This window comes from Artemia franciscana, chromosome 4 (genome assembly GCF_032884065.1).
Source record: "Artemia franciscana chromosome 4, ASM3288406v1, whole genome shotgun sequence".
In the NCBI taxonomy this organism is placed as follows: Eukaryota; Metazoa; Arthropoda; class Branchiopoda; order Anostraca; family Artemiidae; genus Artemia; species Artemia franciscana.
Window position 1 is genome coordinate 17,038,192 of NC_088866.1, and position 22,703 is coordinate 17,060,894.

Genomic DNA, 22,703 nt, shown 5'->3' on the forward strand with positions numbered 1-22,703 from the left:
ACGACCAGGACATAAGTAAAAAAAAAAAACTATCTATATATATAAAAATAAGTTGTCTGTGGATCTGTGGATCGTGGATCAGGTGACGTCACCTGAAAAAACTGGATCAGGTGACGTCAAAACTGAAAAAACTAAAAAAAGGCAAAAACTACAAAAAAAACTAAAAACTAATAAAAAAAATAAAAAAGCTAAAAAACTAAAAAAACTAAAAAAAGGCAAAAACTACAAAAAAAAACTAAAAACTAATTAAAAAGCTAAAAAACTAAAAAAACTAAAAAAAGGGCAAAAACTACAAAAAAAAACTAAAAACTAATAAAAAAAATAAAAAAAGCTAAAAAACTAAAAAAACTAAAAAAACTAAAAAAAGGTAAAAAACTAAAAAAACTAAAAACTAAAAAAAACTAAAAAAAAGGAAAAAACTGAAAAATAAGCTAAAATAAAGGTAAAAACCAATAAAAAACTAAAAAAAAAACTGAAAAAACTAAAAAAAAGGCAAAAACTACAAAAAAACTAAAAACTAATAAAAAAGGTAAAAAAGCTAAAAAACTAAAAAAACTAAAAAAAGGTAAAAAACTAAAAAAAATAAAAAATAAAAAAAAACTAAAAAAAAGGAAAAAACTGAAAAATAAGCTAACATAAAGGTAAAAACCAATAAAAAACTAAAAAGGAAAAAACTAAAAAAAAATTTCATCTAAAAAACTAAAAAAAACTGAAAAAGGTAAAAACTAAAAGAACTAAAAAAGAAAAAAATTAATGACGACACTCAAAGAGAAAGCGACCAGGACAAAAGGAATGTTCGATTAGCAATCAACAAAGCACCGGGACACAGGGAGTATAAACGACGACCAGGACATAAGTAAAAAAAAAAATTAACAAAACTAAAAAGAAGGTAAAAACTACAAAAAAACTAAAAAGAAAAAAAACTAAAAACTAATAAAAAAACTAAAAAATCTAAAAATCTAAATAAACTAAAAAAGAAAAAAAAAGGAAAAAAATAAAGGAGAAAAACAAAACTAAAAAACGAATGTATATACAGACCGGTACACCGGGATACAAATGACGACCGGGACACAGGGAATATAAATGACGACCGGGACACAGGGACACAACTACAACGGGGACACCGGGGGAAACAGGGGGATATAAATGACGACCGGGACAAAAAAAACTAAAAAGAAAAAAAAACTAAAAACTAATAAAAAAACTAAAAAATCTAAAAATCTAAATAAGCTAAAAAAGAAAAAAAAAGGAAAAAAATAAAGGAGAAAAACAAAACTAAAAAACGAATGTATATACAGACCGGGACACCGGGATACAAATGACGACCGGGACACAGGGAATATAAATGACGACCGGGACACAGGGACACAACTACAACGGGGACACCGGGGGAAACAGGGGGATGTAACGCAAGTTTTACGTAGTTAAAACCATATATATATATATATATATATATATATATATATATATATATATATATATATATCTATATTCACAGGTGGGACATAGGGACACAACTACAATGGCGCGTAACGACTTACGCGCGCGGGGGGGCTTGGGGGGGGTTGCGCGAAGCGCCCCCACCAACTAGGTGTTGGGGTGGCGCGAAGCGCCACCCCAACAGCTAGTCTATGTATAAAAATAAGTTGTATGTATTTTTGTGTTGAGGGTTTGCATATGACGTCTGAAAAATAAAGAAGAAAAAGAAAACTGAAAAAAGAAAAATGGTAAAAAACTAAAAAAAAAACTAAAAAATTGAAAAAAGAAAAAACTTAAAAAGAAAAAATGTAAAAAAAATAAAAAGGTAAAAAACTAAAAAGAAAAAAAACTAAAAAAAGCTAAACAACTAAAAAAGAAAAAACTAAAAAAAAACGGGAATTGCACAAATATTTCACTATATTTTGACAAGAGATTAAGGTAATTCGAAAACCTTAAAACAGATACCCAAAATTTGAGGTTTATTATAAATTGTTGGAGCTTTAGCTTGCTTGGCACGTAAAGATTGTTCCAAGTGTCAATGTTAGAATGAACATTGACAAATTGAAGAAAACAAATCAATAAAAAGAAGAAACTTAAAAAAGAAAAACTAAAAAAGAAAAAAAACTAAGAAAAGAAAAAACTAAAAAAGAAAAAAAAAACTGAAATGAAACTGTATCTATCTATATATATATAAAGATAAGTTTTCTGTGTGTGTGTGGGTCTGTCGGGTGACGTCATGTTTGTGTGTTGACTGACGTCATGTTTTCGACTGACGAAATTACAGACAGGGACATGGGGACACAGATGACGACCGGGACACCGGCACATCTATCATGGTATTATCAGATTTCCTATTAGGCTGTGGATAGATATAAAAAGGATCGGAATTAACAAGACAACTGTAGATGGTGCTTAGGTAGGTTTCTTAGGTTTCTCCAGTATCAAACAGTTTGTGGTAACGAACTGTAGTAAGGAGCGACCCGGCTCAATAGTAAACGAAACTCTAAAAATCGGAATTTTGATGCTAAAAGATACATCAAAAGAATCGGATTTTCATGCTGATTTTAAATATATAAGTTTCATCAAATTTAATCTTTGTCATCAAAAGTTACGAGCCTGAGAAAATTTACCTTATTTTTGAAAATAGGGAGAAACACCCCCTAAAAGCCATAGAATCTTAACGAAAATCACACCATCGCTTACAGCGTATAAGAAAACCCTATAGCAAACATTTCAAGCTCCTATCTACAAAAATGTGGAATTTCGTATTTTTTGCCAGAAGACAGATCACGGGTGCGTGTTTATTTTTTTTTATTTTTTTTTTCAGGGGTCATCGTATCGACCAAGTGGTCCTAGAATATCGCAAGAGGGCTAATTCTAATGGAAATGAAAAGTTCTAGTGCCCTTTTTAAGTGACCAAAAAAATTGGAGGGCACCTAGGCCCCCTCCCACGCTCATTTTTTTCCAAAGTCAACGGATCAAAATTTTGAAATAGCCATTTTGTTCCGAATAGTCGAAAACCATAATAACTATGTCTTTGGGGATGACTTACTCCCCCACAGTCCCTGGGTGAGGGGCTGCAAGTTACAAACTTTGACCAGTGTTTACATACAGTAATAGTTATTGGGAAGTGTACAGACGTTTTCAGGGGGATTCTTTTGGGTTGAGGGGAGGGGGCTATGTGGGAGTATCTTTCCTTGGAGGAATATGTCATGGGGGAAGAGAAACTCAATGAAAAGGGCGCAGGATTTTCTAGCATTACTATAAAAGAAACAATGAAAAAATAAACATGAAAAAGTTTTTCTCAATTGAAAGGAAGGAGTAGCATTAGAACTTAAAACGAACAGAGATTATTAAGCATATGAGGGGTTCTAAAAATACTTAGCATCAAGAGCGAGGTATTTAGGAGGAGATAAGTACATCGCTCTTGATGCTAAATGTAAAAGCAAGAACAATGTTCCTTTTTGATTTGTTAATGAAAGACAGTATAGTTATCCTTATTTTGTTAGATTTTTTGTTATTTGTAATGAGAAATTTGTAGTTGTCATATAGGATATTATCCGGACGTAAAGTCGAAATATTCGGGCCTTTCTTATTATTAAAACTTTGTCTTTTTTACTGTCTTATTTAAAATATTGTACCCATTTTTCTGTATTTTCATTTGTTTACAAAATATACACATAATTGTGTACATTTGTAATGTTTGGAATGTATGCACAAATACTGTTTTTGAGGCTTCGCCCAGGTCTGAAATCTGAGCTCCCTTCTGCCTTACCTGATGCTTGGAATATTATGTGAATTCAAAAATTTGGGTTATCTCATGACGAAAAAGATAAAATGACCGTTTTCACTATTGCGTCTTCCCCCCTCCCTTCATTAAAGTCCATCTATATCTTTGCAAGGTTTAATGGTACATTAAACAAAATATCTAACGGTCATCATTTCGGGTGTTAGATCATTTTGGCCAAGTGCTGGACACGGTTGCCGCTTATAAGAGGCGGAGTTTTGTAGTCTATTGAGTTGCTATTTTTTTCTATTAAGAAGGGCGCTAAAATTAACATATGGCGCAGAAAATACTCTATATTTTCTGCGAGTATAGATTTTATATAATTGCTCTAGGACAAAATGTACCCTAAAAAAACTTCAAGAGAAAGAGATCGGGAGGTGAAGTTTCAATAAAATTGTACTTATTGGTCATGATTTCCAAAACTTTTATGACGACCTGGCTTCCTCCGATAATTGGAGATTGTCGGCAGATGCCCGTATCCCTGTGCTTCCTGTAGAAATGAGTATATTGACGCTATCTTTCTTTTATAAATTGTCCAAAATAGGGAATATAGAACTTAGAACACTACCTAGACATAGAACTCAACATAGAACATGTGAATTGGTTAAAGAACGAGCAGGTGTACTTAGTGTTAGACAATTTTTTTTCCTAACCTTTTTACTTGTGGTTATTTATATCTTTTGCAGAAAAATATATTTTTCGGACTTTTATTTTAAAATTTGTAACATAGGTCAACCAAAACGAAGATTTTCACTCAAGAAATCTTTAGTCCGAGACATAAAAGATAATTTGCTTTTTAGGTCCTAGTCAAAGAAGGTGTGGAAGTTTTTAGTGTTGATGAGCTTGTAATCAATCCAATCCGTTTAAGGATAGCTCCAATATACCACGTTCTTTCAGAAGAAGAAAAAACAGAACTTTTTAGAAGACGGTTTGTTGTTTTATTTTGTATTCAAGTTGATGTAATTTTTGCCAACTAATCAAGCTCTGTTTGCATGCTCCATAAAATTTTTGTCTCTAAACTGGAGGACTTTTTAACTGACATTCTGGAACATCGATGCATATTATTTAATTGTCAATGAAAACGTAGTTTTCTATAATCCAGATTATTGTTTGCAACGTTGTCTAATAGTTGCTATGTCAAAGAATGTGAAATCTTGACTATATATTTAAATGCAAGAATCTGGCTTTTCTTTTTAGTAATCATCTCTGTATTAATCTTCACAAGTCTTCGATTTAGATCAAGGTAGCTAAAATTTCGCTTTCGTTTTCTTTTCATATATTGTGTGCATAGGTATGAACTTCGGGATGAAGTGCTTTCAAATGCAAAGATTAATTATTCGTCTTTCATTTTTCAATGTTTTTAAGGGGGATAGGTCCTTTGGATCAATGTTAAGGGAAAGTTCTCCTTAATCTCCATTCCTTTCTTACAGGCATGATTTTTGCATGATCAGATATCCCACAGTTTGTTTGTCTATTCCCTCGAAATTCAGATTTTTGGGCTCTCCTATAGTCCGTTTTTTTCGTAGTATTATTTTTGATTTGACAATCCGATCGGAATATATTATTATCAGTTTTTTTTTTCGCATTGTCAACATTGGTCAAGGTTTTGGAAAGATGGCATATTTTACCCTTCAATCGACAATGACAGAGGAAAGAGTACGAGTTAGGAAATGAATTCTAAATGACATCAACTAGTTAAGGAGTTGTGTCGAGAATCCACAACTAAGGTGTGTAATGCAGTGAAGCGGGTTTACTTAGCAAAGAGGAGGGTGAGAGCAGGGAAGAGGATTTACTGAGTCAGCTGGTGATGAAGATAAAGGTTCCTCGTTATTTTAACCCATTTTTTAGTGAGTGGAAGCATCCAAGGGAATGCCCATGAAAGACTCGGTTAGTATTATGACGAGAATCACGACCGACTCTTCTAAGTTCCCTCCCCGCTCCAACCTCTCATCTTTGCTGAGTAAACCTTCTTGCCTGCAGACATGGCTGTTGTAATCTTGGATCTGATGCTCCTTTTTGCGCCAATAGTTTTGATATATAGTACGTTAAGATGCCAATTTGACGCCAAGTCTACTGAAGAAATTGTGACAAAATTTTCAAAGGAAGATTGACTATTTTAATGGATTTTATTTTAAAGCCCCGATAAAAGATTATTGGTAAGATATAAGAGTGGAGATTGTCGAGATCAGGTAACGAGTACCTGATCTCAGTTCCTAACAGAAAAATGATTACATAGCTTGAAAATGCCAAGCGTCGCCAAACGCTAGATGGCGTCGATAGTTTTTTTTTCGTCGACACTAGTGCCAGTTCCTGCTTTTAGAAGTTACCTATACTTTCTGGCACTAATTATGTGAGAAAAAAAAAATCTTAGAATTTATTAGTGTTCAAAACTCCCCTGATCAAAACTCCCCTAGTGCTGAGTTGAATCAAGCGTGAAAAAGTAATGAGGCAATAGTTTGTGATTAGATGGTAGCTTCGATTATAGATTGAGAATTTTGAGGAAGTAAGAAACAAATAACATTTTGACTTTTGTTTTTACTTTTTTGTTAGTTTGTTAGATCGAGTCAAATAAAATTGTTAGCTGATTTGGTACGATTCTCTGGTTATCAATCAAAAATGTATAGTTCTGTTTAATGTATTTATGGTTTTATCTTCTTGTATGTATGATATGCTTATGTTTATTTCTACTTTTTATTCTTTTTTATTTTTTATCACTAGCTTAAATGTCAAGACGTAATACTACTATTAATAACAGCATCAAACCGTGTAAAATTAAAATACCTGCGTACGCTTCTTCGCCTCGCCAGACTCTTCAAAGCTTCCCTTTTTAGACTCTCTCGTGAACCGCCCAATTTCTTTAAAACTATATTATTACCACTCCCCACCCCATTGGAGACGGGCCAACAAAAAAAAATTGCGAAAGATAGAGAAAAGAAAACAAGAGAGACGCAAAACACAATCAAACAGTTTATGGTAACGAACTGTAAGTAAGGAGCAACACGACCTAATAGTAATTGAAACTGTAAAAAATAGAGTTTCGATAGCGATAGATACGTTATGTTATGCTGATTCCAAACACATAAGATTAATTAAGTTTAATGTTACCCACCAAAAGCTATGAGTCTTTGGTTTGTTTCCAAATTTGTGGGGTTTCGAAAAAATAGGGAAAACATCCCTCGATAGTCAAAAAATCTTATTGAAAATTGTACTATCAAGTTTAGCGTATCAGAGAACCTTACTGTTAAGTAATTTGGTTGCGTGTTTTTTTTTTTTTTTTTTTTTTTTTTTTTTTTTTTTTTTTTTTTTTTTTTTTTTTTTTTTTTTTTTTTTTTTTTTTTTTTTTTTTTTTGCCAGTAGAAATATCACATATGTTCATGTCTATTTGTTCATTTTTCTTTGTTCTTCCCATGGGCAATCAATTTGAACCTATGGTCCTACAAGATTGGGAAAGGTCTCATTTGGACCGAAAATAAAAGTTCTAGTATCCTTTTTAAGGACCAAAAATTGGAGGGCAACTAGCCCCCCTCCCACGCCCTTTTCCCTAATGTAGTTACCAAATTTTCAGAATTCTTTTTTGTTCAGTATTGTTGAAATGTCCAATAATTATGTCTTTGGGGATGGCACAAACACCCACAGCCCCCGAAAGAAGGGCCGCAAGTTATGGAATTTGTCCACTGTTTACTTGTAGTATTTTTTATTGGAAAGTATATCGACATTTTTTAGGGGGGGGGGGATTTCTGGGTATGCATTTTCTAATTGGAGAATTTCCCATTGGGATAAAAGTATCCGAAGGTGAATTTCCCTGGGGAATTTGACACGGAGGGAATTTTCCAGAATTCATGTACGAAATTCCTTTTGTTTGTCTTAATTTCTCGTTAACGACCCCATTTTACATGTGGAGATGCTCTGAGTCATTGTCTTGGGGAAATTTTCAGTGTTTGAAGTTGGAATTCTCTGGCGGATTTTTAAGCGGTGGATTTCCCACGGGAGAAATTCTCCATGGGTGAATTATCACCAGGAGAAAATTCTCCATGGGGAAATATTCCGTTTGGAAGGTGGGATTTTCGGCAAAAGTTTTCCACGCAGGGGGGGGGGGGCTGAAAAATGATTTGAAATTAAATAAAAACAGGCCTTCTTCTTAAAATGTAAGTATACTAAGGACTATTTTTCAGATGAATCGTCCGCAAGAAATTTGCTTTGGGGAATTCCCAGCGGGGATGGAACTATCCCGGGGTAATTCCCCGAAGGGAAGTACTTTACCTAGGAGGAACGTTCTGTGGAGGAATTTTTCGTGGGTGGGGGGAGATTTATCATAGAGGAGGAGGTGCATTTCCTGGGGTTATTTGAAAAACGATCAGAAATTAAATAAATAAAACATGTTTTTTCACTATTGTAAGGAGCAACATTAAAAATTTAAAAAAACAGAAATTATTTTGTATATGAAGGGGGATGCTCCCTCCTCTTTACCCTTCTCTTTACGGTAAAGCATGATTTTTTGCCCCAATTCCTTAAGAGCGATTCCTGAAGCAAAAGGGCCACATACCATCTTTTGGATTAGCTCCGATAGGCTCTTCTCTGGCTCTGTAAGAAAGAATAATATGAGCTAATACTTTTTTAAGATTCAACCACATTTTGTGTATTTGTCATTAAAGTTAGCTAATTATCTTTTCGCTCCACTATAAATAAATAATTGCTAATTAAAAGCATTACCTTTTCATTCCTAAAATAATTTATTATACTTTTATTTGTAGTTTTTGGTGCTGCAGTTGTAGAGGCAAATACAAAACTGGAGCTACAATTAAATACATTTGAAACATAAAACCAATTTTAAAGACTTTGATTTATAAATTCTTTACTAATGTAATTCTTTTATTGCATACTCCCTGGGGTTTATTTATTTATTTGTGCTTAAAAGATTTTTCTTCCAAGCCAAAGAGTATAGGTAACTTGTAAGAGTCAGAATTGGTGCCAATGTTGATTTGAAAGAACTTTCAGCGCTATCTAGTCTGTGGCGACACTTGGTCTGTTAAGGTCTTGGTTTTTTTAAGGTCTGTTATCATTTTTCTGTCAGGAACCGAGATCATATACTTATTATTGCTCTATTCTTACCAATTACACTAATTAAATTAATTCTTCTCTTTACTTCACTAAAAAAAAGGTACCAAGAGTCGCCAAAACGCTAGATGGTGTTGATAAAAAAAAATTGCCGACGCTAGCGCTGGTTCTCACTATCATAAATTATCCATACTCTTAATGCTAATAATGCTTCCCGTCTGAAATTTGATGAGTTGGGCTATGCGTAAATCTTATGACTGACCAGTCAAAGTATAGATTTTAGTCGTGATTATTTAATAATAAAAAATATGGAACCTTGGCTTCTTTCTATCTTTATAATGAGTTTCTCTAAGGGTATAAAGACTTACTACTAGTAGAAAATATCTAGGATGAAAATACTAATAAAATAGGCTTTTAAATCTGATTTTTCTTCGGTGTAGACTTGAGAAGATATGTTGGTCCCCATCCTGCACTGGTATCCGGGATCACTGCTTTTCTTGAGGCCAAAATAATTTCAAAGATTTAAAGAACATGAAAATTGGAACTTGGAATGTTATGACGTTAAAAAATGACTATCGCATCGACATTTTGACTGACGAATTCAGACGGTTTGAACTGGATTTATTAGGAGTTTCAGAAACTCATATCCCAGGGGTAGGAAGCATGAAATTAGGTGACATAGAATTTGTTTACTCAGGAAGGAAGGATGGGGTACATATACAGGGAGTAGGGCTCATGATGAATAAGGAAGCTGCTAAGTCTTGTTTAGGCTGGGAAGGTATTAATAATAGAATACTAATTGCTCATTTTATGACTAAAAAGTTTAGGGTATCAGTTATAGTAGTATATGCCCCCATTGAACCAACTGATGGAGATACTAGTGACTCAGATGAATTTTACTTACAGTTACAGGAGCAAATAGACAGGGTACCAGGTAGAAATATGATGTTTTTGCTAGGAGATTTTAATGCCCAGGTTGGTAGAAATAGGGATAGATGGTATCCTAGCCTAGGTAATTTTGGTGTAGGAAAAGAAAACAGTAATGGCTATAGGCTTTTGCAATTTTGTAGGTATAACAACCTAGTTATAACCAATACGGTGTTTGGTCACAAAATGGCCCATAAGTTGACATGGTATTCACGTGATGGTAAGACAGCAAACCTTATTGATTATGTTATTGTAAACAGAAGACTAGCAGGATCAATACAAGATACTAGGGTGTATAGGAGTGCCGTTATTGATGTTAAAAGTAAAGATCACCATCTAGTAGTGTCTAAGGTTAATTTAAAGCTGAAATTTCGGAAGAGTAACTCCCTCCCGGGAAGTTATGATGTTGGTAGACTTCAGGATGAAAATCTGAGAAAAAAATTCCAGGAACAGTTGAGTACTAAACTTGAGGGTTTAAAATTTGACAATGTGGAAGATGGATGGAATAATTTCAGAAAAACAATTTGTGAAGTTGCTGATGGTGTCCTAGGGAAGAGTGCTAAGACAGCAACTAGGAATATTAGTGAAAAAGCTTTAGGTTTAATAGAGAGTAGAAGGGGTTTGTATAAGAATTATCTGAGCGATAGGTCGTATGAAAACAAAAGGAATGTAAAGAAAGTGGAGAAAGCATTAAAATATGAACTAAGGAGATGTGAAATGGAGGCGATGGATAAAATTGCTGAGGATCTGGAAGATGCGGCTAGACGGCATAATAGTAAAATATTATACTGGCATGTTAATAAATTGAAAGGGAGTAGCCGATCCGGACTAGTCCCAGTTAAAGATAGAAATGGGGTCACAATTAGTGATAAGGAAAAAGTTAAAGAAAGATGGGTGGAACATTTTGAGAATGTGCTAAACCGAGATACAGTTGCAGGAAAAGATATAGATGAAAATGAAAAAGTTTGTGATACCTTGGATGTGAAGGAAGATTTGTTTAGTGAGGAAGAATTAGCGACAGTACTAGAAGGATTAAAAAATAATAAGGCCCCAGGTGCTGATAATATGATTAATGAGTTCCTTGAATATGGTGGCTCTGAGGTTAGGAATAAGCTACTGAAGATTATGAACATGATTTTTGAAAAAGGGGAAGTACCCAATGATTTTAGGAAAACCTTAATTAAACCACTGTATAAGAAAGGTGACAAGAGTGAATGTCGGAATTATCGAGGCATTAGTCTGGTCTCTGTAGGTAGCAAATTACTGAGTAATATGATACTTTTTAGACTGAGACATGCTGTAGACAAAGTTTTAAGGGAAGAACAATGCGGTTTTAGAAAAGGTAGAGGATGTGTCGACCATGTTTTCACTCTTAGGTTAATAATTGAGAAGTCCCTTCGTTGTCAAACACCTTTGGTCCTTAGTTTTATCGATTATGAGCAAGCTTTCGATTCTGTTGATAGAACAGCGTTAACAAAGGTCTTATCGTTATATGGTATACCAGAAAAATACATTAAAGTGATTTGCGCTATGTACGAGAATAATACTGCTGCGGTTAAGGTAGAAAATGAGGTTAGCAACTGGTTTTGTATTAAATCAGGAGTTAAGCAGGGTTGTGTTCTATCCCCCTTTATATGGATCATTTTGATGGACTTCGTCTTAAGGAGCACAGGAAAGGTAATTGGAGACCATGGAATCAAATGGGGAGGAAGAACGCTCCTGGACTTAAATTATGCTGATGATTTAAGCATATTAGATGAAAGTGTGAACAAAATGAATGAATTTTTAGAGGTTTTACGAGTTCAGGGTGCTAAAATAGGCTTGAAAATTAATGTTAAGAAGACTAAGTCACTAAGGTTAGGAATAAGTGAAGATGAACAGGTGACCTTAGGTAACGAAAAGATTGATCAGGTTGGGAGCTTCAGTTACCTTGGTAGTATTATTAGTAAAGATGGTGGGAGCAGTGAAGATGTTAAAAGTAGAATAGCTAAAGCTCAGGGTGTTTTTTCACAGTTAAAAAAAGTTTGGAAGAATAGAAAGATAAGCCTACAAACCAAGATTAGAATATTGGAAGCTACAGTGATGACAGTGGTCAAATATGGCTCTGAAGCATGGACACTCCGAAAAGCAGATGAAAATTTACTAGATGTTTTCCAGAGAAATTGCCTACGGATTGTTCTGGGTACCCGGCTGACTGACCGTATTTCAAACAGTAGGTTGTACGAAAAGTGTGGTTCAATCCCGCTTTCTGGGGCTATAATGAAAGAAAGGTTGAGATGGCTAGGCCACGTTCTACGGATGAAGGATGACAGATTACCGAAGATTGTCCTTTTTGGCCAACCGTCTGGGGCTACACGGAAAGCAGGTCGTCCTTGTCTGGGTTGGGAGGATGTCATAAATAAGGATTTAAAGGAAATGGGAACTTCCTGGGAGGGTGTAAAGAGGGAGGCTTTAAATAGATTAGGTTGGAGGAGGAGCGTGCGTAGCTGTGTTGGCCTCAGGCGGCTTGGTGCTGCAGTGAGTTATTAGTAGTAGTAGTAGTATTAGAGTCAGATCAAGGAAAATACACACATTTCGTAGGTATTGTTTTTTTTTGTACCAACTTTTGTTGACTGGAGCGGTATGGTCATTCTGCTTACTGATACATTAAAATAAATCCCAGAAAATATGTTTTGTGATTGGTCGAACCGTTAGATAGTTAAATTAATCCACCTAGATTAAGAGCTAATCGATAGAACTTGCTATGTCCGAGGGGTTGGGATGTAAATTCAAGTTTTTCCAAACCATGACATACAGCCTATTGAGCTAACGCTACTACATTGTCTTTTATTCCAGGAGTATAACCATAGACTGTCTTCCATTGATCCATGCTACAGACAAGGCTGTAAAGTATCTGGGATTGTCATCAGGAGATGTAAGTATGTCAAACCTAGGCATTTGTTGTGGGTAGTTGCTGATAGAATGTAGAGGTGGTTTTCGTTCATAAGATGATGTCCTGTGGTGGCACAGTGAGATTGATTTCTTTTTAGTAATACGGGACAAACAGTTTGATATCAGCTTTGGCGACCAGCTTCATGACCTTATGGATTGCATTCTGATGCTGAGATTATGCGAGAGCATCTCCGCAATAATCGAAATGATATGGGTACGTCGGTAATTAGTTTGAGCATCCCTTTTCCGACTATTCCAATTAATATTAAGTTCCCCGGATGTAATCCGCAAAAGATAACAACAAATAATTATCCGGCAACTTGTAAACTGAAAGGCTTGTGGGAACTAAACGAATAAAAACATACATTAATCACGTGTACTTCACTGTAAACATAGCTTACTTAGAAATCCCCGAAGGTATGCCAATTTTACAATTACTGTCCCCTTTGTTCTCTGCATGTAGTTTCACATATTTGTTCCATTTCTGAAAAGATTATTTTTTTGTTTTTTATATGAAGTCATTATCTAAAAAAAAATCATATTGGCCAGATTTCGTGGAAACACTGCAGATGGGAGGAAATTTAGGTATGATATGGTCTCATAAAAACAAAAATAAAAAGTTCTATGCACGTGTAAATAAAACAAAGTTGTTCCTAACAACTTTGTAAACCAAAAATAAATATCCTTTGTAAAGAAAGTCTAACTAACACACTTTAAACCAATGTGCGACCAAAGCTGAAAGAAAAATAATAGTGTTCAGAGACGTTTAATCTGTTATGCTGTCTAATCTGCAGTGTATTCGATTGTTTCTCTTTTTCTCCTAGAATTGGGTATTTATATTTTTTTCAAATGGGCTGCACTAGATTTCCATTTAATTGAGCTGAGAAGATACAAAAACGGACAACTAACTTGATCTTTTTGATCAAATTTAATTAAAAGAAGCAAATTTTTTCAACTGAAAGTAGGAGCAACATTAAAACTTAAAAGGAACAGAAATTATCACGTATGTGAAGGGGTTTTCCCCCTCGTCAATACCTCGCTCTTTACGCTAAAGTTCGGATTTTGTTCCAATTCTCTAAGAATGACCCCTGAATCCCATAGGCCGTTTAATTAGAATTAATAGCTCTTTCGAAAGTACTTAAAAACTTTGTTATTTTTTAAATTATTGGTATCTAAGTTCCGTTTTTTAGAGTTTCGGTTACTATTAAGCCGGGTCGCTCCTTACTTTGTTCGTTTTGTTTGTTGCCACGAACTGTTTGATTAACATAACAATAATTTATTTGTACTAAAGCCACGACAGACCGTGGCAAAAAAAAATTAAACATCGGACAAAAATTAGTATCAAACACTTCAATACTTAATAGATCTAGAGAAAAATGTTTTTTGATTCAGTCCTACTCTCAGGAATTTCCCCAGCTTTAGAACTTCCCCAAGATTCTTAAGGTCTGTTATTCCCAGAGATTTTCTTAGCTTCATATCTATTTCCTTGCTGGCAGCGGACTGATTTGGTTAGTTTTGGGCAACATACTTGTCCTCATTCTGATTTCAAATATATAAGTTTCATCAAGTTTAGTCTTATCAAGCAAAAGTAAAGAGTCTGAGAACATTTTCCCTTTTTTTAAAAAGAGGTAAACTACTCTACTCTAGAGGTTTCAAGCTCAAATATGCAAAAATGTGGAATTTTTCATTTTTTACCAGAAGAGAGATCACGGATGTGTGTTTATTTATTTTTTGTTTGTTTTTTTCAGGGGTGATCGTATCGACCCAGTGGTCCTAGAATATAGCTCATTCGAACGGAAATTGAAAGTTCTAGTACCCTTTTAAAGTGATCAATAAATTGGAGGGCAACTAGGCCCCCTTCCACGATCATTTCTTCCTAAAGTCACATGATCAAAATTTTGAGATTGCCCTTTCGCTCAGTACCGTCGAAAAGGCTAATATCTGTGTCTTTGAGGATGGCCTGATCACCCACAGTCCCCGGAGAATGGGCTGTCAGTTATGAAATCTGCCCATTGTGTACATATAGTAATGGTTATTAGGAAATATACAGACGTTTTCAGGGGGATTTTTGGTGGGAGAGAGGGTCGGGGGATACGTGGAAGGATCTTCCATGGAGGAATTTTTCATGGGGGAAGGGAATTTTCCATGAAGAGGGCGCCGGATTTCCCAGCATTATTTAAAAAACGATCGGAAATTCAATAAAAAATAATTCAAGTAAGGAGCAACATTTAAACTTAAAACGAGCAAAAATTATTACGTATTTAAGGGGGTTTGCCTCCTAGTTACTACCTCGCTCTTTACGCTAAGGTTTTTTTAGTATGTCCAAAAGAGCTATTTATTCTGATTAAACTGCCTTTGTGAATTGGAATAAAATTCGAACTTTAGCGAAAAGAGCGAGGTCTTGACTAGGGGGTGAATCCCCTCATATACGTAGTAATTTCTGTTTGTTTTAAGTTGTAATATTGCTCCTTACTTTTAGTTGAAAACACTTTTTTTTGTTTAATTCCTTTGATAGATCGCTCGTATAGGTGGTTGTTTGACCAAGCCAACATAACTTTAGCGTAAAGAGCGAGGTATTGACTAAGGGGCGAACGCCCTCACATATGTAATAATTCTGTTTGTTTTAATTTTTAATGTTGCTTCTTACTTTCAGTTGAAAACGTTTGGATTTTTATTTAATTCCTCTGAGAGATCGCTCGTATAGACAGTCGTTTGACAAAGTCAACAGAACAATTTGTGAAAAAGGCTGAAAAAGAAATCAATCACTGGTTTTGATTTTAAAGTGGTGCTCTCGAGAGTGAAAAAATTCCAGAATTCGTAGCTTGGTATTGAGAACTTTCTTGAGTATAGCTGTCCTAGCCGAATGGTTAGCACTCTGTGAGGACAGTGGTTTGAGTCTTGGTGTCGCTAGTTGATTGGTCTGGAACGAGGGTCAGTGGTGTGATTCTCTAAGCTTACCAAAGTCAATCCAGCTCTATTTGGGTAGGTTCCCTGGAGAAATCTGGGGAAGGTAAACAGGAAAGGTGTGTGAAAGCACAGGAGGGCTGGCCCCCGACCCCCTTTGTACTTCCTGGCTGAAAGGCCTTAACACGGAGATCAACATCGCGAACAAACGTCGTATTCTTTTTATTTCTTTTTTTATCGAGTACCTTCTTAAGTTCATTTTAGAATGAACTTGTGCAAATTGTTTTCACATAAAATATTTGGGTTGGATGATAGAAAAAAATGTCCATTATTTTTAGGGGTCCATATGTCCATATTATTCCTTGTTTAATGTAAAAAGCTAAGAATGAATCAAGTGTCAAGTCTCTTTTATCTAGTGGAGGAAGTATCATGATTCTATCTACAGTTTCTTAGCCACAAGTGACAATGAGGTCCAGGATATTTTCTTTTTTGTTTGTTCTGCAATTAGTGGGATTTGTGATCAGTTGTGGGAGAAAGTTTTCTTCAAAAAGCAAGATGAATGTGCGCGTTTGTGAGTCTTTTAGTTATCAATTCATTTCAGGGAAGTTAAAATCGCCAGTAAGGTATAATGGTTTTCTGGTTAATGCCACAACAGTAAGTATCTTGTTCAGGTGTTGAAGTGACTCATGCTTATCTTCTGCTGATTGAGAGGGTTATCTATATGTGCGTCCAATGACTATGCTTGAGGTGCTTAATTTACTACTACTACTACTACTACTAACTCACTGCAGCACCAAGCCGCCTGGGGCCAACACAGCAACGCACACTCCTCCCCCAACCTAACCTATTTAAAGCCTCCCTCTTTACACCCTCTCAGGAAGTTCCCATTGCCTTTAAATCTTTATTTATGACATCCTCCCAACCCAGACAAGGACGACGTGCTTTCCGTGTAGCCCAAGACGGTTGGCCAAAAAGGACAATCTTTGGTAATCTTTCATCCTTCATCTGTAGAACGTGGCCTAGCCATCTCAACCTTTCTTTCATTATAGCCCCAAACAGCAGGATTGAACCACACTTTTCGTACAACCTACTGTTTGAAATATTGTCAGTCAGCCGGGTACCCAGAACAATCTGTAGGCAATTTCTCTGGGAAACATCTAGTAAATCTTCATCTGCTTTTCGGAGTGCCCATGCTTCAGAGCCACATTTGACCACTGTCATCACTGTAGCTTCCAATATTCTAATCTTGATTTGTAGACTTGTCTTTCTATTCTTCCAAACTTTTTTTAACTGTGAAAAAACACCCTGAGCTTTAGCTATTCTACTTTTAACATCGTCACTGCTCCCACCATCTTTACTAATAATACTACCAAGGTAACTGAAGCTCCCAACCTGATCAATCTTTTCGTTACCTAATGTCACCCTAGAACCTAGAATTGGTGAAATTACACGAACAGCAATTAAGAGAAAATAGGACATGAAGCATTTCTCTTATCAAAAACTAGAGAGAATGAAATCCTTACCACCTCCTCTAATTTTTAGCGATTTAATGTTAATGTGGAATTGACCTCTTATAAGCTCAGGTCATCCTGTAATAAGTAAAATTGTGTCAAGCCATATCATTCTCAAAAGATCTTTTCTATTTTGTAGATTGTCAAAACCACATCGAAGATGACAGGAGCTGTAAGTTATCAAGCAGTAAAATATGTCGTCCGACCTGAACATTTTAAACGAGGAAAATTGTCAAAAGCTGACGAAGCTGCTGAAGGAGAAGAGAGTGTATTGTCGGAAATCCTAGAGGTAAGCTCTTTACACTTAGTGTACAAAGACTTAAAAGTTCTAACAAGAATAGGGTTTTCACGACAAAACTGTTCACATAGAAAATTATTTAGTAGAATATCTCAGCTTCAATTTGGTATAAATTATGTCATATAAGTAACTATGGAGAATAGTGCTTGAGATAGAGCTACTTAAACATTGTATCCAAATTATACCTGATGCCCCTTGGCTCATGTAAGGTAAGAATCGCCCTTTCGTTTCGGGTATAGTGATGTAATCCATCGTCCCAATTGTCCGTGATTAGACAGTCAATATTGCCGTCACAGATTGTAAGAGATTGTCCTTGTCGGCCAGCTGTCTAGGGGCAAAAAAAAGCAGGTCGTCGTCCCTGATTAGGCCGGGAGGTTGTCGTAAGAAAATTTTTAATGGAAATGGGTACTTCCTGGGAGAATGTAAAGTGGGAGGTGTTGGCGTTGGATAGATTGGGATTGTGGAGAAGTGTGTGTATATATTAGCCTCGGGCATCTAGGTTGTGCTGTGAGTCATTAATAGTGGTAATAGATGTAACGCGCCCTTTGGATAAGAGGGAAAATGCCAACATACATTTTACCGAGGAGCGAAATTTAAATCTCCTTTCAGGCGAGGGCATAATGAGCTCAAAATTGTGTCGGTGTTGTTAATCTGTAGCATTGAAGTTCTTAAGAAATGAATTAAACGTGTAAAAAGACGTGTTCATCTAGATTTTGATCTTTCGAAACGTCTTGTTTTTATATATATGACGCTTATGATTTTTAAATGAAGGCGTGAGGTCAGCCTTGTGAACTTTTCTCTAGCAAGTACCAGTGCTAATCCTGGCTTAGGCAGCCAGGTTTTAGTTGAAGATATAGCTTCCAATTCAAGGTCGGTGTCCCGTTTTTGTTCGTTAGCCTAGAATGTTCCATCCTTGTAACGAATGCTACAGAAAATGCGGAACTGGGTCATTCTAGTGTTCTAAGTGCAATGCTTGGTTGCACACAGCTTGTGTTGGCATCACAAAAAGATGTCGCCTTAAAAACCCTAATTGGTTATGCCTACAATGCCGATCGTCAATGGTTGTAAATTACAAGATTTATATAATTAATTATTAATATGTCAACCGGTCCAACCAATCGAGGCTGTAAAACCCACCTTATTTCTAATGAAGAAAATTCAAGTATTTCCAGCGATAACCAACTTGAAGTGGTCATTCCAATTGGTATTTTAGATTCCCTTTCTGTACCTTGTGTTTCGAGCAATGACAACAATAGTTCTCCTGGATCGATTGATTCTGCAAAAATAACCACCTACCGTCAATCCCAATTTACCCCACAAATCTCTTAATCCAGTAAAGATTGATTGACGCGTTATGCAAAAACGGCTTGTGTCTTCGAGCCCCATATTTGTAAAGATTACCTAAAAAAGACGCAGAAATCGTCATTCTCAAGAAACGGAATATTAATCTCAAATATCTTTATGATAGTTTTTCTGATCTTTACAAGCGCCAGAAATGTGATCTTTTCAAGGACAATGAAATCAAAATGGGAAAAGTAGGTTTTCAGCTCGCAATTGTTGATGCTATACATGCATTAAAATCCCCTACACCGCCCAGAGTTCCTCTTTTAGGTGATACCTCTGCTCCAAATATTCATTATCAAAATTCTTCAAGTTGCGTAAAAAACTACAGTGAAACCTTTTGAACTGGTAAACGTCCCCACATGTAATCAAGCAAGTGCTAGTGAACTTCCTTCGTCAGAATTTTCTCAAGGGATTAAGGTTACGCAAACTAATCCTAGTGACCTTGTTTTAACTGAAGATAATTTATTCTTGAAATCCAGTGTTAATGACACATCTATAAAAATTTACAATGAAGTCGAACTTGCAAGCGGAAATCCTCACCCAATACAATCAAATATTCAAAAAAAAAGCGTTCTGTGATTTTAAGTGTGTTATCAACTTAATGTGTGCTTTAGCTTTTTAGACAGTAAATGTATGTCTAGTAATTGTAAATATCTACACATTTGTAAATTTTATGTTTTTAGCCGTTGTACAAATAATCTGTGTAAATATCCCCATGTTGATATTTGTAAAAAAAAAATTCAAGTGAAAGATGCTTTGGCTGTGCACTAAGCTCATATTAAATTGCCCATTAAGGGTCTTTGTAGGTTCCACAAAACTGGGCTGCCCAGAAGCCACCTTAATTGTGCTGATTTTAGCAATCATTTTTAGACCATCCGCTCGTATACAAGAAAGCCCTCGGACCATCCCGTCCTTTCCAATCGAGTAACTATCGAAAGGATATCCCCGTCTCCATATCCACTTCCTTCTTTTTTCAAGATGAGAACACCCCCCCCCCCCAACCATTCTTCCACCTTCTTTTCAGCATTTTTCCTACCCTTCCATCTATCCTTCCTCGCCCCCTTGTGAACCCACTCAACAGGAACTCTTCGTGCCATATCCGTACAAAAACAACCTCATCTCTCTTTATTCTTCTAGCTCACCCGAAACTCAGCCGCTATTTGGTTCCTGCTGTCTAGAGTTTCTGCTAGTGCCTGCTCCATTAAATGCCCTTGCATATGAAAAAGATGCATACGACCCTCCAGCCCCTTGTTCTGACTACACGAGCTTAGCCCCTGACATGAATTCCACTAGAGCCCCTGACCCCATCTCTGATATTAAAAAAAGTAAAGTGTAAAAACGGTACCTTCACAAGTCGTTTTCAATTCCCCACACTTTTTTTTTTAGCAACGCTGAGAGCCTTAACTTTAAAAAACTTAATGAATTAGACACCCTTTTTAAAATATACAGATCAGGTGTAATTGCTATTACTGAAGTACAAGGTCAAAATTTGCACATGTAAAAAAAATTAACAATTTTTTACAGTTTAGTAAACTCAGACGAGCAAACCACCCTTTGGGTAGGAATGGTGGCGGAATTCTGTCCTTTGTCCGTAATGACTTGTACCCAAGCGAAATCTCAATTCTGTCTTGCTCCCTTTGATGAGATTATGTGGGTGTGTGTTCGACCTAAAGTTTTGCCGTGTCCTTTCAATTTAATTGTCTTGTGTTGTTTTTATTAATCCTCTAATCAGAGATCTGCTGACAAAATAAATTTTATCGAAAAATTACATGCAAGTGCTGACTTTGTACTATCAAAATACCCAAATGCGGAATTTTCCTGATGGGTGACGCAAATGATTTAAATTTTAATCTACATGTAATGCTTTTAATTTAAAACAGATTGTAAAGGTCCCAACTGCCAAAGGCAATACTCTTGATCTAATTTGCACCAATCTTTCGAACTTTTACAAACCCCTCTCCGTTCTGCCCCCTCTAGGGGGGTAACTACCACTTTAGCCTTCTCCTATTTCCGCTGGCTAAAGCTAAATATTTGTTTTCTGTTACTGAAACCCTTTACAGACTTCTTATTGACTCAGGACTGTACGATTATGGCTCTTGGATTACTACTGAAAATTGGTCAACTGTTTATCAAACAAATGACGTTGACTGCAAGGCCTTGTCCTTCCAAAATTTATTGAGAAGTAATTATTAATCCCATTTTCCTGAGAAAGAAATTGAATCGTGTTCAAATAAGCCTTATGTTACTGAGACTTTTAAAGAACTTGTAAGGAAAAAAATCGTCTGAAGAAGTTCCTAAAGGAAAAATAAAATCAGAAAAGCAGCTTCTGATTATTATAATATTTGAGTCAAAGATCTATACTCTAACAAGCCCATGTAATGGTACAGAAAAATTAAAGAGATATGCGGAAAAAGTCCTTCTGAAGTTAATTTGAATCTCCCTGAACCCCCTAATGAGACTGCCAACGATTTAAACTTGTGCCTTGCTTCTATCGTTCAAAGTCTCCCTCCCCTTTCACTGGCACAAGTCCAACTATTCCTCCCAATACCTCCTTCCCCCTAATTTCTCCCTCTGACGTTATAAATAAAATCCTAAAGCTTAGAAAATCAAGTTCGTGTCCTTGGAAGCTCCAGTTGACTTAATTAAAGCCTTTTCAGACAAAATTGCTGAGCCTTTATCAAATATTTTCAACCGCATCACAAAATTTGGTAAATTCCCAAGTTGCTGGAAACAAGGTTTTATAACACCTTTCCTCTGTGACTGGCATAAAGTTAAGATTTGTCCATGTATTGACGTCCGACACTTTGGTAATCAAACAGTTCGTGGTAACGAACTGTAGTAAGGAGCGACCCGGCTCAATAGTAACCAAAACTCTAAAAAATTGAATTTTGATATCAATAGCTACATCAAAAGAATCGCATTTTAATGCTGATTTTAAATATATAAGTTTCGTCAAGTTTAGTCTTACCTATCAAAAGTTACGAGCCTGAGAAAATTTGCCTTATTTAGGAAAATAGGGAGAAACACCCCCTAAAAGTCGTAGGATCTTAACGAAAATGACACCATCAGATTCAGCGTATCAGCGAACCCTACTGTAGAAGTTTCAAGCTCCTATCTACAAAAATGTGAAATTTGGATTTTTTGCCAGAAGACAAATCACTGGTGTGTGTTTATTTGTTTGTTTGTTTTTTCTTTTCCCCAGGGGTCATCGTGTCGACCAAGTGGTCCTAGAATGTCGCAAGAGGGCTCATTCTAACGGAAATGAAAAGTTCTAGTGCCCTTTTTAAGTGACCAAAAAAATTGGAGGGCATCTAGGCCCCCTCCCACGCTCATTTTTTTCCAAAGTCAACGGATCAAAATTTTGAGATAGCCATTTTGTTCAACGTAGTCGAAAACCATAATAACTATGTCTTTGGGGATGACTTACTCCTCCACAATCCCTGGGGGAGGGGCTCCAAGTTACAAACTTTGACCAGTGTTTACATATAGTAATGGTTATTGGGAAGTGTACAGACGTTTTCAGGGGGATTTTATTTTGTTTGGGGGTGGGGCTGAGGAGAGGGGGCTATGTTGGAGAATCTTTCCTTGGAGGAATCTGTCATGGGGGAAGAAAAATTCAATGAAAAGGGCGCAGGATTCTCTAGCATTACTATAAGAAAACAATGAAAAATAAACATGAAAACGTTTTTTCAAATGAAAGGAAGAAGTAGCATTGAAACTTAAAACGAACAGAGATTATTATGCATATGAAGGTTTCTAAAAATACTTTAGCATAAAGAGCGAGGTATTTAGGAGGAGATAAATACCTTGCTCTTTATGCTTAAGTATTTTTAGTAATTTCAACTATTTATTCTACGGCCTTTCTGATTCAGGGGTCATTCTTAAAGAATTGGGACAAAACTTACGATTTAGTGTAAAGAGCTAGGTATTAACGAGGGTACAAACCCCCTCATATACATAATAAAAA

The 22,703-nt window shown here is 35.9% G+C and overlaps 1 protein-coding gene across 1 annotated transcript in view; it reads left to right on the forward strand.

Moving 5' to 3' along the window:
• LOC136026066 (uncharacterized) overlaps positions 1-22,703 on the forward strand; it is a 50,496-nt gene that overhangs the window by 19,352 nt on the left and 8,441 nt on the right. The window contains exons 5-7 of the mRNA XM_065702258.1: positions 4,567-4,694; positions 12,584-12,662; positions 17,234-17,383. Coding sequence (XP_065558330.1) covers positions 4,567-4,694; positions 12,584-12,662; positions 17,234-17,383 — 357 coding nt within the window. The remainder of the gene's footprint in view (positions 1-4,566; positions 4,695-12,583; positions 12,663-17,233; positions 17,384-22,703) is intronic.